The sequence below is a fragment of the Abramis brama genome (assembly GCF_963993115.1).
Source record: "Abramis brama genome assembly, chromosome: 5".
NCBI lineage: Eukaryota > Metazoa > Chordata > Actinopteri > Cypriniformes > Leuciscidae > Abramis > Abramis brama.
Window position 1 is genome coordinate 5,116,353 of NC_139967.1, and position 16,427 is coordinate 5,132,779.

General features: G+C 43.9%; 1 protein-coding gene across 1 annotated transcript in view; it reads left to right on the forward strand.

The window, feature by feature from the left end:
* Window positions 1-271: 271 nt before the first annotated feature.
* Window positions 272-16,427, forward strand: part of stpg2 (sperm-tail PG-rich repeat containing 2) — a gene marked incomplete at its 5' end in the record, with an annotated part of 28,638 nt that continues 12,482 nt past the window's right edge. Inside the window, 8 exons of the mRNA XM_084114865.1 lie at window positions 272-377; window positions 873-982; window positions 1,060-1,209; window positions 2,958-3,122; window positions 5,355-5,470; window positions 6,641-6,752; window positions 7,407-7,508; window positions 8,319-8,478. Coding sequence (XP_083970991.1) covers window positions 272-377; window positions 873-982; window positions 1,060-1,209; window positions 2,958-3,122; window positions 5,355-5,470; window positions 6,641-6,752; window positions 7,407-7,508; window positions 8,319-8,478 — 1,021 coding nt within the window. The remainder of the gene's footprint in view (window positions 378-872; window positions 983-1,059; window positions 1,210-2,957; window positions 3,123-5,354; window positions 5,471-6,640; window positions 6,753-7,406; window positions 7,509-8,318; window positions 8,479-16,427) is intronic.

Consider the following 16,427-nt stretch of genomic DNA (forward strand, 5'->3'; position numbering starts at 1 on the left):
GAGAGAGAGAGAGAGAGAGAGACTGCGTTTCAGTGCTCAGTCGACGGATTAACTCATGAACATTAGTTTGGTAACATAACAGGTTAAGTGACTGGCAGTCACTGACGTCTCCATTTCCTAATTAATATTCATGAACCTCAAAGTATTTGTAATTGGCGTCCAGGCAACGCGCCGACGCGCTCCAGTGACCGAAAGACGCTTCACTGCTCTCACAGTGTGTTACATTAGTTAATTAAACACGTTTCATGTACAATATAAATAATTAATCAACATGTATGATCGAGCTCCCAGGGTCACACATTTGACATTAAGCAGCACCACGTCTGAAATTGGACCAGGATCTTATAATATCAGCAGGTCTCTGTGCGACAAAAACAGTAAGTTTTCATTTTGACGTGAAATAAAGTCATTTTTTAAAACTTATGACCAATGGCCGTTCGCATAAACTGCTTAGACTAGTCTTAAAAGTTAATCATCTAAATCTTGGTCATAACTTCTTAAAATCAGTTACATAAAAAGGTAACTTTATTTCTATCTATCCCTTTGAGACAGTCTTAAACATAGTGGCTAGGCTAAGTGTATGCAAGTGGCCCCAAAATTGACCCTGGTTTTACACATAAATAAAAAAACATGGTAACCACATATTAACCATGGTTTTGCTAAACTAACCCATAGTTTAATCATGGCATTTATTTTAAAAGGTTCTGGCATTAGGTTGTGCAACCCTTTTTAGTTATTTTGTAAACCTTTGTTTAATAGTTTAGACACCTGTGATCAATCTACTAGGCTATTGGATTTGTATAGTAGTAATACCAATATAATAATAATTGTTATTATTATTTGTAAGAGTTATTGTTGATATACTTCTACAGATTCGTATGCCCCCTTCCTCTCGCTGTCCATTAGAGAGACTGGGTTCCTGGGGACGGGCAGTGGTCTCCTCTCTCCTGGACCAGGACAGTATAACTGTGGCATTACCAGGGTATGTTATGGTTTTAATATCACTGTGCAATCAGTTAATATGTCAGTGACAAGTGCAAAATAACTGGAATATTGCAGAATCATGTTTTGGGAGGAAACAGTCTTCAGAATCGTTCCAAGCGGTTTGATGACGTGGTGTCAGATGTGCCAGGGCCGGGAGCGTACAATGTTACGAACAATGTGTCCCCTTCAGAGAACAGAATAACTAATCCAGACAAGAGTCTGAAGGTGAGACGTTAGTTTGGATTATCACATGGACTATAATTTATTTTTATTGTTATGAGTTATGAAGATCATATCATTGTTATTATGGCAAGACAAATTTACTTAGATTTCATGCAAAGGTGAATCTCACACAAGAAATGTCCAGGTCATATTTTAACCCCAAATCAAAAGAAAAAGAAAAATAACAAATGATATTTTGCATAAAGATAATAAAGCCTGTTTGTAGGATCATTGCATCCTTTTGAATTGTGTCATTTTCACACCACTTATGCACATTTACCAAAATATAGACAGTGTGTTAATAAAAAAAATAAAGATAAGATGAGATGGGTGTGTGTGTGTGTGTGTGTGTGTGTGTGTGTGTGTGTGTGTGTGTGTGTGTGTGTTAAAAATATATACAAAATTAAATTTGGTGAATTACACAGGTGAATTTCCAAAGAAATGTGTTGGCCATATTTCAACCAAAAATGTAAGGAAAAATAACAAATAATATTTTGCATAAAGATAATGAAGCCTGTTAGTAGGATCATTGCATATTTTAAAGGACCCATATTGTACACCATTCTGAAGTTTTATTTTAGGTTTTGAGGTCCTTAAGAATATATAATTGTGGAATAAGTGCTTTCTCAGGAGCTCTGCTAAGAACAGGTCGATTTTGGCCTGTCTACTTAATATTCATGAGCCTCTCTTCTGATTGGCCTGTTGTTTTCTGAGTGACCCACCATTGGTGGGCAGTGCTCGGGGTGGTGACTGAAGGCGGTGACTGAGTAGTTCTGACATCATATTTATACGGAAGTCACAACGGCTTGTGAAAAAGCACAGCTACTTTATGCAGGCTGTGTGCATTTGTCTGTGGATCGACTGTTTTAAAACTTATATGGTAGTTACATCGCCCATAGATCTCTCATATCATGAAAAAAGACAGGAAATTTCATTTTTGACAATATGGGACCTTTAAATTGTGTAATTTTCAGTAATCAACAATATTTAGACAAAGTGTTCAATAAAACCCACACGATTTAGTTAAAGATCAAATGAGATTTTATGAGCAATTAGGTAACACTTTATTTTAAGGTGACGTAGTTACACGTTACTTCATGTACTTACTATAGTAATAACAGTAACTAACTCTAAACCAAACCCTGACCCTAACCCTAACTCTATAGTAGGTACATGTAGTTATTTAATATTACTCAGTACTTATATGAGTAATTACAATGTAACTACGTCACCTTAAAGGAGAAGTTCACTTTTAAAATGAAAATTCTGTCATCATATACTCACCCTCATGTTGTTTCAAACCTGTATGAATTTCTTTCTTCTGCTGAACAGAAAAGAAGATATTTAGAAGATTATCAGTAACCAGACAGTTTCTGGGTCCCATTGACTTCCATAGTAGGAAAAAAATATACTATGGAAGTCAATGGGACCCAAAAACGGAAAATACTTCCAGCACAATTTCATGTTGTGTCGAGCCTTCTTAGTGTTTTAAAAATAGCGATTTTTGATGCTATCATAGTCGTGCCCCTAGCACTCCCATTCAAAAGGCAATTTGACCGAAAATGAAAATATGGTCAATCTTAAAAGTGGAAATCTTAAAAAGTGGAAATCTTTTTCCATTCTAATTATGCTTTTACACAAAAGTTTGCCTCGGGTAGATTAACAAAAAGACCCTATGTTCCATTTTGGCGAGAGTTACCCTTTAATGCTCTGATTTGTTTTTTGAGTAAATGTCTTTACGATGTCTGCAGACCGTCCATAAAGTGATGAAGATGCTGCTGAATCCTGATGCTCCATCCATCCCGTCTCCCGCTCAGGCGTTTGGATATGAAGAGGATGCTCAAGGTGTCCTACACAGACACAAACCCCCCACCAGAGACCAGACCCTCGGCCCGGCCTTCTACAACCCCTTACCGGTCAGACAGATTCCCAGCAATATGTGTAAATGGATGTGCACTCAGTCATGAAAAAGATACAGGTCTAATGGAGCGGTTTGAGTGTGTGTGTGAGGTCAGATGTGTCCATTAACAGAAGACCGTCTAATACCCCTCCGCTCTGCATCATTAGTGCTGAGGCTGTTTCCATTACTAATGATCGCTGCATTATTTTAAAAAGTCACAAAGTGCAGCACTCATCCATTTTACTGTCAGGACCGAAAACCCTGGGTAATTATTCTTTACGTTATATTTCAATATTCACTTACAATAATGCAGCAGATGCTGGACTCAGCTTTAATCAAATCATCTTTCATTGGCCATTGAGCTGCCAACTTCCTCTAGAGGGGGAAGAACCCTGTATCAAAGCACAGGGCCATCCGTCATGGTGCATCTCTGTTTCTCTCGCTCGGCTCTGGGGTTGCTAGTTGATTACACATTTTCCACCCATTTTTATCTGTTTTTGTAGATTAAAATGGTCATACTCTACACATATTCTAGCATTTTATGTTGTTTCACTTGCATCGGCTTTGTTTCAAGACCTTGATGAGTTTCATCAACCGTTTCTATCAAGGTTTTATTATCAGTGCATATCAGTGATACTGAAAATTTGGCTGATCGTGATATATATTATGATTTATTATGACTAATAGCCAATGTTATGGCTGATTTACATTATATTTATGTATATATATAAATTTATCCCATGGTCTGTCTGAATACTCGATTCTGATTGGCTGGAAGGTGTGCAATAAAACAGTTTAATGCACAAGTAGTTTCAAGTCAGTTTAATCGCCATTCTTTATTAATGCGCTGTTTTCATTGAAGCGCACACACATCTCGTCACTCACACACAGAGAGCTGAGATCGCGGTGCACACACACGTCACTCACACACAGAGAGCTGAGATCGCGGTGCACACACACATCACTCGCACACAGAGAGCTGAGATCGCGGTGCACACACACGTCACTCGCACACAGAGAGCTGAGATCGCGGTGCACACACACATCTCGTCACTCGCACACTGAGAGCTGAGATCGCGGTGCACACACACGTCACTCGCACACAGAGAGCTGAGATCGCGGTGCACACACACGTCACTCGCACACAGAGAGCTGAGATCGCGGTGCACACACACATCTCGTCACTCGCACACAGAGAGCTGAGATCGCGGTGCACACACACGTCACTCGCACACAGAGAGCTGAGATCGCGGTGCACACACACGTCACTCGCACACAGAGAGCTGAGATCGCGGTGCACACACACGTCACTCGCACACAGAGAGCTGAGATCGCGGTGCACACACACGTCACTCGCACACAGAGAGCTGAGATCGCGGTGCACACACACATCTCGTCACTCGCACACAGAGAGCTGAGATCGCGGTGCACACACACGTCACTCGCACACAGAGAGCTGAGATCGCGGTGCACACACACGTCACTCGCACACAGAGAGCTGAGATCGCGGTGCACACACACGTCACTCGCGCACACAGAGAGCTGAGATCGCGGTGCACACACACAGAAACATTCAGGAGCACAGGAACTTGTCATCAACGCTGAGTGCCCCGTGGGCCGTGACTTTATTAATAAAAAGCTTCGCTTCCGAATCAATAACAAAGTTAAGTTGTCGATGCTGGCAAATTATCATAGTATAAGCATGATAATCCATGGCTAGGTGTGCATTATACAATTTTAATGCGCTTTTCCAAGGCAACCACACTCTGCTTCATGCATTAAAATCATTTCATTCACAACCAGCTGTGGATATTCCCTTACTTACATTATATATAATGTATGTGTGTGTGCGTGTGTGTGTGTGTGTGTGTGTGTTATACTGTGTATATTATACTAATGACAGCTCCTCCTGCAAAACATATATATATCTGAGGTCAAATATTAGTTTGACCTCATATATATATATATATAAATATATATATATATATATATATATATATATATTCAATTATTTTACCAACATGTTATTTTATACATATTTAAACCCCCACACACGATTATTTTATGGTTCTGAATTATCTTGGTTTATTTGCAGCTTAGTTTCAATAAATGGACTTTGAATGCTAAAGTATGCTCTATGACATTTGACCATCAAAACATAAATCTGCATAATTATGTCCAGTGAAAATGCTGATAATTGTAAACTAATATTTGACCTCATATATATATATATATATATGTTTTGCAGGAGGAGCTGTCATCCTTTCAGAAGTATAAAGGTGTGCAGTTTGGGAAGATGTCAGGCCGGAGAGAGCAGGTAAAGGGCGAAGACCAACCTGGACCAGGACAGTATGAACTACAGGAGTGAGTTTGATTGATTTGCTCTCAACACAACATCGTTTGCATTGTTTTTCAAACTTTATTCTGAAGCATCTGGACCTTGTTTGTCATATGTAGATGCTTCAGAATAAATGTCACATGGTCTCAGCCTCAGACGGCACACCCACATCTGTTCGCTGACCGTCTGATGCATACTGCACACAAAACTCGAAAACACTTCCTTGATCTATTCAAATCTAATCTGCATGACTGACTTTTCTGCAAATGATAGAAGTCAGTGCTGTTTGCGTCAGTGCTGCAGGGGTGACATATTTCTGTTGGCCAACCTGGAAGTCATCATCACCCTGGTTCGCCCGACAAAAAACAAATACTATTTTTCTACTGGATTTTGGATTATTGCAGAAAATAAGCTCTGTGATCAACAAAAGTTACTGATTCGTACACATATTGTCCATCATGATAATCTTCACAAATACAATTTCTATTGAATTTTGAAGCCTGAATACAATCGCCAGAAGTAAAAAGCTAAACGTAGGCTATAATAAACTACACCAGGTTCACATGACTTCAACATCACCATCACTTACGCTAAATGCAGGAGTAAACGGGGTCTAAAACATTTTGAGCTTGTCCACTTTCCACCACTACCTGTCAGAGCAGAAACGAAAGTTTTCCTGTCGCCTCCGGGCGCGTTCATATGTAAATTGCGTGAGATTATTTCTCCCATTAGTTTGAAAGATCTGAATAAACCCATACATTTACCTGCCCACAGACCCTCCCATCAAAAGAAATCAGGACAGAAGTGTTTGAAAGTGGACAAAAGAGACGAATTAAAACACCAGGTGTAAACGGGAATGTTTCTCCCTCATCTACTCATGATCCGATCGACCAAAACGCATCTTAATACCAGGTGTAAACAGGACCTTAATATCCCATTTAGACTCTTGTTAGCAACCATCTTTTTAAAGATTATATTTTATGTCAGAATAAAATGTGAAAAATCTTGAGCTTGTGTTCACCACAGACCTTTTTTAAAGGCATTTAACCAAAAACCCATTGACTTCAGGCTGATGGAACTGCTAAAATCCTAACTCGTTTCATGGTTTTGGCCTACAGAAATACAGCATCCCTTCAGCACTCTTTGGTGTTTCCTTTGATTTTGTGCATCCCTGTGTGTGTTTGTGTGTGTACCAGCGATCACACGGTCCACTATGAGAATGTGAATCTCACGCGAGAGCAGAAAGGCCGTTCAGAGCTGGTCGTCCCTCGATACCATGAGCTGGTGACTCTGCAGGAGGAGAAGAAGGTTAAAACCTCATTATATCATTTTGTCTTTAGTCCCTGTTCTATACGTGTTGCTATTTTTGGATCACTTGTACTGGACTTTTTTTATTTTTTAAGACATTTGACAGCACTGAAGCTGCAAGTTAAAGTTAAATGTAAATTAAAGCTAATTTAAAAAATATAAAATAAATAAATAATAAAATTAAAATAAATAGGTAAATAAAAAAAAAGATTAGTTATTCTATTAAATATATATATATATAAAAAAACATATTTTAGTTAAAATAAATAAAATATATATATTTTTTATATAAATTAAATAAATAATGTATATTGTAATTTAATAGAAACAATTTTTTTGATTTATAATATTTATATAATATATAAATTGGGTATTTTTAAAAGATAGATGCTTTTTAAATGTTAGGATGGGGTCCCTCACACAAGGATGATCGTATTTGGGGGTCCATGGCATCTAAAAGATTGAAAACCCCTGTTTTTGTGTAAATGTGACATGTAGAAGTTGTGTCTTGCCTGTAGAGGGCACTATTGCAGCAAGACTTGAGCTCAAGGTTAGATGCATTTCTGCATGGATGCTTTTCTGTTGTGCTGCAAATAAGCTGTCTTTTTCTTTTTGTGTGCATCTGTGTGTGTTTGTGTGTGTTTGTGTTTATAGGGTGTCCCAGGTCCAGGGCATTACCACATAAAGAGTCAGTTTGAGACGCCCAGTAAACCACATGGTCCTGTGTTGAGCCCAGCCTTCCTGTCTAGAGCTCAGGCAACAACACACTGCATTATTTTTATACATTCATAAGGGACAACGTACATCCAGCCGGATGTTATCGCAAAATAAACTCTGACAGGATGATAAGGACCCTGACTTGTATCACCCTGAAGTTTTTTCTTTGTGAAAACATCCGGCTGGATGTACTGTACATTATCCCGGTTATTACATGTCTACTCTCCACATAAGTAAATAATTTGATATTGATAAATAAAAATATGGATTTGATTTTATTATCTCACTTTTATTTCACAGATTTCACCAAATAAATAATGACAGGGACATGAAATATTGATTTAAGAAGAAACCATACTTGTTTATTATCTCATGATCTATTACATTCTTGCAATGCTATTACAAAGCATTCTACCTACTATTAGTGCTGAAGTCCTCCTTTTACAGTCGATAACTGAGGCACTAGATGCCACCAGCATGTCCATGGTGTGATACGAGAAACATGAGAGAAGGAAGAGCGGTCACTGTACAGTGTTGCAATTGACGATGATCATTATCGGGGAATAACTGACCTCGAAATGACGTTATTGACCAATCAGCATCAAGCATTTCATAGAGCTGTGTAATAAGTTCTAATAACAGCTGCTCTTGATTAGTCGCATGAAATCAAAATGGACCTTATTGACTTGCCTAATACACGTTTCTGGTCTTGTGCACAATTCATCAGAGCACATTATAGTCTTCATTATCTTTTAGTAAAATGTAATCGACTCACAGAAGCAAACTGGGTTGTGAATGCCGCCCTGTGTCGATTTTCATCTGATCTCAGTATTGTGCTGGTTCTCGCAGCGGTTCAGTCCGGTCAAGGATGAAACGCCCCCTGTAGGAGCGTACGAAGACCCACGCTGTGCTCTGGAGATCCTGAAGAAAGACAGAAGGGTGAAGAAGAATCCTTTTGGCCTGACAGCTGCACGCTTCCTGCCAGAAAACAGATCGAACGCTACGCCAGGTTTGTGCCGGTGTGTTTTGTTCTGTGTGGATGTGAATCTGGGCCACATTCTGAATGCAGAATGTCTTGTATCAGTGGGGTTCAGTCAGAGGTCAGATTTGGACTGTGCTTGCTAGAGGGAAATACATGAGGTTGGTAAAGTTAGCACTAGATTTCATACTGCTAAAGAAATGCTTTACAACAGCAGCCAATCAGATTTCAAGCCACTCTTAAAACAACCAATCAGATTCTATGCCACTTTAAGACACTCAAGATGCATTCTGTCTAATCTTGCATGCAAAATGCTAAATCATAGTACGTTGAAAATATTATGCCAAAGGTGCCTGGATACAATTCTGCGTCAAGGTGGTCTTAAAATGCTATTTTATGAAAACATTTCATTGAAGAGTTTCAATTAAATTTTCTTTAGCGGTAATTATATTTAAAGTGGTCGAAGTCAAGTCACATTTATTTTTATAGCACTTTATACAATAATAAACAGGAAAGTTGCAGAATTATGATGTAAACTTTATCAAATAAGAGATAGAAGTGCAATGAACTACACTGTAAAAAGTGGTAAACTGCAATTGTACCTTAAAAAGCTATTTCTACCTGATTTAATTATATATAAATTATTAATTTATATAATAATTTTATATATATATATATATATATATATTGTCACGGGTGAGAAATCACACAACAAGGTCGCTCGGTGAAAATTAGCCCCGGAGGGTGGATTTATTGAAAAATACTTCAATAAAGGTGAAATGGTGAAACAAGAAGAGGGCTGTCTTCGTGGCTGGTGCTCCTGTGAAGTCCTCGTGCTCGTGAAGGTGGGTGTCCAGGCGTGCTCAGTCGGGCTGTCGGTCACTCGCTGCCTTCTGTTAGGTGAGAAACAAAGGATTAGTACCAGCACGTTCAGCATGAGACGGGTGTCTCCCGAAGTGAGAGCAGTGGCGGCTTTTACAGCCGCTTGATGACGGGCTGCAGCTGTGACCGATCAGCGCGTGATGAGGACGTGCAGGTGCCGTGCGTTGGTTGCCAGGGCGACGCTGATATGCCCAGAGAGACTCGTCACATTCCCCCCCCCCCAAGCGTCGTTCTGGCCCTGGGAACGAGAGGAGATCGTAGAGGTGAAATAAGGGGTGGGTGGGGAATGACCCCTGACAGACCTGAAAAAGCTGTCCACATCCGTGAGAGTCCATCGGCGTTGGCGTTGGCGGCCCCGGCCCGATGTCGCACTTCGAAGTGGAAGTCCTGGAGCGCGAGGAACCAGCGGGTCACCCTGGCGTTGGTATCTTTAGCCCGGGCCATCCACTGTAGAGGGGCATGGTCGGTCAGCAGGGTGAACTTACGGCCGAGGAGGTAATAACGCAGCTCCAGGACTGCCCACTTGATGGCCAGGGCCTCCTTCTCGACGGCGGCGTAGTTCTTCTCTGCCTGGGACAACTTCCTGCTGATGTAGAGAATGGGATGCTCCTCACCTTCCTGGACTTGTGACAGGACGGCTCCTAGTCCGGTGTCGGAAGCATCCGTTTGCAGCAGGAAGGGGCAGCCGAAGTCAGGGGTGCGGAGTACCGGAGACGCTGTAAGTGCCGTCTTGAGTTGGGCGAAGGCCTCCTCGGCGGCTGTCGTCCAACAGATCTTCTCAGGCTGCCCCTTCCTGGTCAGGTCTGTCAGGGGGGCGGCTAAAGAGGAGAAGTTGGGGATAAAACAGCGATAGTACCCCGCCAACCCCAAAAAGGCTCGTACCTGGGACTTTGTCTGTGGTTTTGGAGCGGTGCGTATGGCTTCCACCTTTTTCTCTTGGGGGCGGATGAGGCCTCGGCCGACCTGGAATCCCAGGTACTTCGCCTCGGATAGCGCTAGGTGGCATTTGCGGGGGTTGGCGGTTAGCCCAGCCCGCCGGAGCTCCGAGAGCACCCTCCGCAGACGTTCCAGATGTTCATCCCATGCCTCGGAATGAACCACGACGTCATCTATATACGCGGCTGCATACGCTTGGTGGGGCCTCAGGATGATGTCCATCATGCGCTGAAAGGTCGCTGGTGCTCCATGAAGGCCAAAGGGAAGGGTCCGGTACTGCCAGTGGCCACTAGGGGTAGAAAAAGCAGTCTTCGGTTTAGCAGAAGAGGTAAGTGGTACCTGCCAGTATCCCTTGGTGAGGTCCAGGGTTGTGATGTACCGGGCCCTCCCCAGGCGGTCTAGCAGCTCGTCGACCCGAGGCATGGGATAGCCGTCGAATTCGGAGACTTCGTTCAGCCTGCGGAAGTCATTGCAGAAGCGGAGGGTGCCATCCGGTTTGGGTACCATCACGATAGGGCTGGACCATGGGCTGCGAGATGGTTCGATTACCCCCAACTTCAGCATTTCCTGGATTTCCTCCTCAATAGCCTGCCGACGAGCTTCTGGGACTCGGTAGGGCCGTTGCCTGACGATTACTCCAGGGGGCGTCCTGATGTCGTGGTGGATGACGTTAGTCTGCCCGGGCCTAGAGGAGAACACATCCGAAAACTGTCTGACCAGGTGCTGCAGCTCGGTCTTCTGGGCAGCCGACAGGTGGGGATCCATGTCGACAACCACGGGATCGGTGAGACTGAGAGCAGCGAGCTGGTCTCGGGTCCCTTGCCACTTCTTCAGTAAGTTGATGTGATATAATTGCTCTGCTTGTCTTCTTCCAGGTTGGCGTATGCGGTATGTCACTGGTCCAACCCTCTCCACAACGGTGTATGGCCCTTGCCACGATGCCAGGAACTTACAAGCGGAGGTAGGGACCAAGACCATGACCCTGTCTCCTGGCTGGAATTCCCGTGGTTGGGCTGCCCGATTATAGTGGCGTTGTTGGGCCTGCTGTGCCTTGCTGAGGTGCTCCCGGACTAATGGCATGACGCGGTCTATCCTCTCCCTCATCTGTGTTACGTGCTCGATGACCGTGCGGTGGGGGGCAGGCTGCTGCTCCCAGGCCTCCCGAGCTACATCCAGCAGGCCCCGAGGCTGGCGGCCGAATAGGAGTTCGAAGGGGGTGAAACCAGTTGAGGCTTGAGGGACCTCGCGGATGCCGAAGAGGACGTAAGGGATCATAAGGTCCCAGTCCCGCTTGTCCTCCGCTGCTACCCTTCGGAGCATCTGTTTTAGGGTTTGGTTAAAGCGTTCCACGAGTCCGTCGGTTTGCGGGTGATAGACGGTTGTCCTCAACTGTTTCACCCCCAGCAGCCTGCAGAGGTCAGCCATTAGCCGGGACATGAACGGTGTTCCCTGGTCAGACAGGATTTCAGTCGGGATGCCGACCCGGCTGGCCAACAGAAACAGCTCCTGGGCGATGGCTTTCGCTGTGGATTTCCGCAGGGGGACTGCTTCTGGATACCGGGTGGCGTAATCCACGATGACGAGGATGTGTTCATGTCCTCGGGCAGACTTAGGCAACGGCCCCACCGAAGGGCACCTCGATGATGGGTAAGGGAATCAGCGGACTGGGGGGAGGAGTCCTGGGAGCCGTGCGTTGGCAGGTCGGGCAGGCTTTGCAGAAACCTTTCACGTCGGCCTCCAGGCCTGGCCAGTGAAAACGATCCCGGATCCGCTGGATGGTGTTAGCCGCTCCTAGGTGACCGGCCATCGGATGTGAATGGGCTAACTCGAGGATGGTCTCTGTCTTCGTCCGAGGGACGACTAGAAGTTCCTTCTCCTCCCCCCTTCGCTGGGCGACGCAGTATAGCAGACCGCTTCGGACTACAAAATGTGGGAGAGGATGGGGCCGTGGGAGGACGTCTTTGCCGTCAATGGCTCTAACTTGACTCCAACAGTGCTTCAGCCGATCGTCCTCCCGCTGGTCTTTGGCAAAAGAGCCCCCCTCGCTGGCCTGCTGGAATACATCATAGAATAAGTTAGTACTTAGCGAGGGGGACTCACCATCTCTCCCGCTGTCCGAAGCTAGCAGCGCCGACCGGCGGCGGGGTCCCTGTGGCCGGCGACGACGGCGACAGTTCCGTTCCGGGCTGGCGGGCTGAGCGGCGGCGGCGAGTAGGCGAGTAATCTCTTCCAAGCAGTAGTGGGACTGGTAAGTTTTTCCGGCTTCAACGGGCTAGGCGCCATGGGCGGCAGCGATGTTCACGTGGCGAGCTGGAACTTGTTGGGTGTCTCCATGCACACACGTGATCGGTAGGTAACTTTTTTGGCCAGGGTGAGGGGGGCACAGATGGGCCTGGATGAGGGTGACCGCGCTGCCCGAATCCAGAAGCGCCCGGACGGGCTTGCCGTTCAACTTGACGTCCGCCTCTGGAGCCGCAGGTGGAATGCGCTGATGGACGATGCAGCCCGCCAGCCAGGTCCGCGGAGGCGTCGTGGGTTCAGCGGTGGGCATTGGCTCGTCCATCGGAGACGGAACTGTCGGTCTGCCAACTGCGCGCGAGGTGCCCTCCGGCGGTGCGTCGCTCCTGGACCACCCTCCGGGGAAAGGGCGGCGCTCTCTCTCCAGCCTCCCGTTGGTGGACAGCATCCGCCAGCTCGATCGCCTCCACCAAGGCGAGGACAGTGCCGGGGTTCCTCATACCCACCGCCTGATGATGGGACCGAGGCAGGGCGCGGAGTAGGCGATCGATGACCACTCGTTCCACTACCTGAGCTGCGGTGGGTTCCCCGTCCAGCAGCCAGTGTTGAGCCAAACGGACGAGATCAGCGGCCTGGGCTCGCGCTGGCACCCGGACTTTGAAATCCCACTCGTGGAACTGTTGCGCTGCACAGATGGGGGAAAGACCCAGCCGGGCGAGGATCTCGCGTTTCACTTCCCTGTAGTCGTCAGTGATCGCGGGAGGAAGGGAAAAATAAGCTCGTTGAGCTTCACCAGTGAGGAGAGGTGCCAGCGCGGAAACCCAGTCTTCTATGGGCCATCCCTCACGGTTAGCAGTGGTTTCAAATATTTGTAGGTATGCCTCAACATCATCGTGAGCCGTCATTTTGGGCAAAAGCCGGGTCGCTCGCATTCGGGGGTCAGGTAGTGGAACCGGCTGGGCAGCCTGGGCATGGAGGGCAGCGATGTCTTCTTCAGCTCTGCCCTGCCGAGTGGCCATATGTTCCATTATCTGCTGCTGACGGATGCTTACTTCTGTGAGGCGGTGCAGTAGTTCCTCCATCTCCCCGAGGAGAGAGAGCGCCGATCGGTGCTGGGGGTGGTGAACAAAGAGAGAAAAAAATATATATTACTGCGGTGCACTGCAAACACTTGTGTGTGATTTCTCATGCAGTTGCCCGCATTCTCCACCAGATGTCACGGGTGAGAAATCACACAACAAGGTCGCTCGGTGAAAATTAGCCCCGGAGGATGGATTTATTGAAAAATACTTCAATAAAGGTGAAACGGTGAAACAAGAAGAGGGCTGTCTTCGTGGCTGGTGCTCCTGTGAAGTCCTCGTGCTCGTGAAGGTGGGTGTCCAGGCGTGCTCAGTTGGGCTGTCGGTCACTCGCTGCCTTCTGTTAGGTGAGAAACAAAGGATTAGTACCAGCACGTTCAGCATGAGACGGGTGTCTCCCGAAGTGAGAGCAGTGGCGGCTTTTACAGCCGCTTGATGACGGGCTGCAGCTGTGACCGATCAGCCCGTGATGAGGACGTGCAGGTGCCGTGCGTTGGTTGCCAGGGCGACGCTGATATGCCCAGAGAGACTCGTCACAATATATATATATATATATATATATATATATATATATATATATATATATATATATATATATATATATATATATATTAATATATTTAGGTTGATTCAGCAATATTTAATAATATTTGACTTGAATAAAACCAGTTAATTTACATGATCAATTCGATGTGATGGTGCCAAATCAGTTTTCTTTATCAGTAACACAACATGCGAAGGGGTCGAAGTACAATGAACTATTTGTAATGCAGCAATTTAACTTGAATTTTAGCAGGTTGAAATATTTTTGTATATTTATACTTCTGTTATCATAAACAAAAGCAAACCACAAGGACCGCATAAGTGTCACACTGGCCGAGTGTGGTGTAGGTATGACGCGAAGACGAAGATAAAAGTGAACAGACTTTATTAACCGAAAGAGAACTACACCAAACTGAACATAAGCATTAACAAGAACTGACCAATGAGAACAAAAACACAGGCATATATATATATATATATATATATATACACATATAAAACAAAAATGATTGGATTAGCACAGGTGATACAAATTAGGGAATTTATGAGTAACCATAGAAACAAGCTAGAATGCAATGAGTAACCTAGGAGACAAACAAGTGGCGGGAAACTGAGAACAAAGGAGACAGGTTACTGAAGATAAACATACTAAGAGTCCACGAGGGTGAAACTAAGAATAATCGTGACAATAAGTACACTACCATTCAATCAGTAAGATTTTTAAAAAACAAATTAATATTTTCTTTTCAGCAAGGATGCATTATATTTATCAAAAGTGACAGTATTAATTGTAACATTAATATTAATGTTAAAGTAAAACATTCATGGCCCGGTTTCCCGATAACGCTCACTCTTAGCGCGCTAAGAAAGCTCGAAAGATATATCTTACCAAAGTTGTTTATGTTCCTAAGTGTGTTCCCCGAACCATACCTTAGGAAGCTGCTTAAGATATACCTTCTTACGTGCGACGTTACCCGGCGCTGTCCGTGGCGATGGTGCTGAATTGTTTGATATCGATGGCTCGAGAATCAATTATTCTCTCGTGCAGGGGCTGTTTATGTGAGAAAGCGGTGATCTTTATAAATGAAGCACTTCAGAAATAGTTGAAATTGCAATTTATTATGATTATTGGATATTATAAAAAATAATCCAAACTATAATAGCCTATAATAGCCTAGCCTACATATTTTAAAATTGTAACATATATTGCTGCCACAATAACCTTTTCAAAAATTTACGTGCCTTCTTCTCTTTCCCATTTTTGTTCGCTGAGGTGGAGCTGCGATGAAATATTGTTCTTGTAAATACTTTCCAGCATTTCAGTAATAAAAGTTTACATCTTGCGTACGGTGCTCGGCAGTGATCAAAAAGGATTTAAACCGTGAATTTTGAATCTCTTGTAAACTCAGAGATGTGGATTCAGACGGCAATTAAATTACCACACGACCTGTTTGTCAAAAAACAGAAGGTACTAATTTGGCCAGGGATTTTTACGCGGGTTGGGTGAGAAAAACACTGATATTATGGATTCGGACGGCACTAAAATCACCGACTTACCCCTGTAAATGTTTAAAATACTGGACGAGCCCATGAGAAACAATATTAGCGTCCGAATAGGACTTAACTGACAGTAGCCTATGCTTTCACTGCCCTTTAAAAGAGCGTTTTAATTAAATTAATAATATTGTATAATAATATAATTAAAAATCTAACAACAATCAGTGTAATGACAATTTTATTCTTTGCATGAAAACACTTGAATTAGCCTAATTTAATACTGTCTGGGTGTATTAAAACTTCAGAATTATATTCATATAGACCTGCAACAGTGATAAGGTAAAGCTAAGAGTGGTCCAGACCAACCTTACGAAAGTGTGACTTACAGAAGATATACTTAGCGAACGAACGTTTCGGGAATCGTGCCACAAGGTTAAGAGAGAGGTTAAGGAACAGGTTAAGAACTACTTAGAGATAAGAACGCTTTGGGAAACCGGGCCCATAATGTTACAAAATATTTCTATTTCAAATAAATTATTTTCTTTTGAACTTATTAAAAAAATGTAACATTGATAATAACCAGAAATGTTTCTTGAGCAGCAAATTAGCATATTATGATTTCAGAAGGATCATGTGACACTGAAGACTGGAGTAATGATGCTGAAAATTCAGCTTAGATCACAGGAATAAATTACATTTTAACACATATTCAAATAGAAAACAGTTATTTTAAATTGTAATAATATTTCACAATATTACAGTTTTTACTGTATTTTTGATCAAGCAGATGCAGCCGTGATGAGC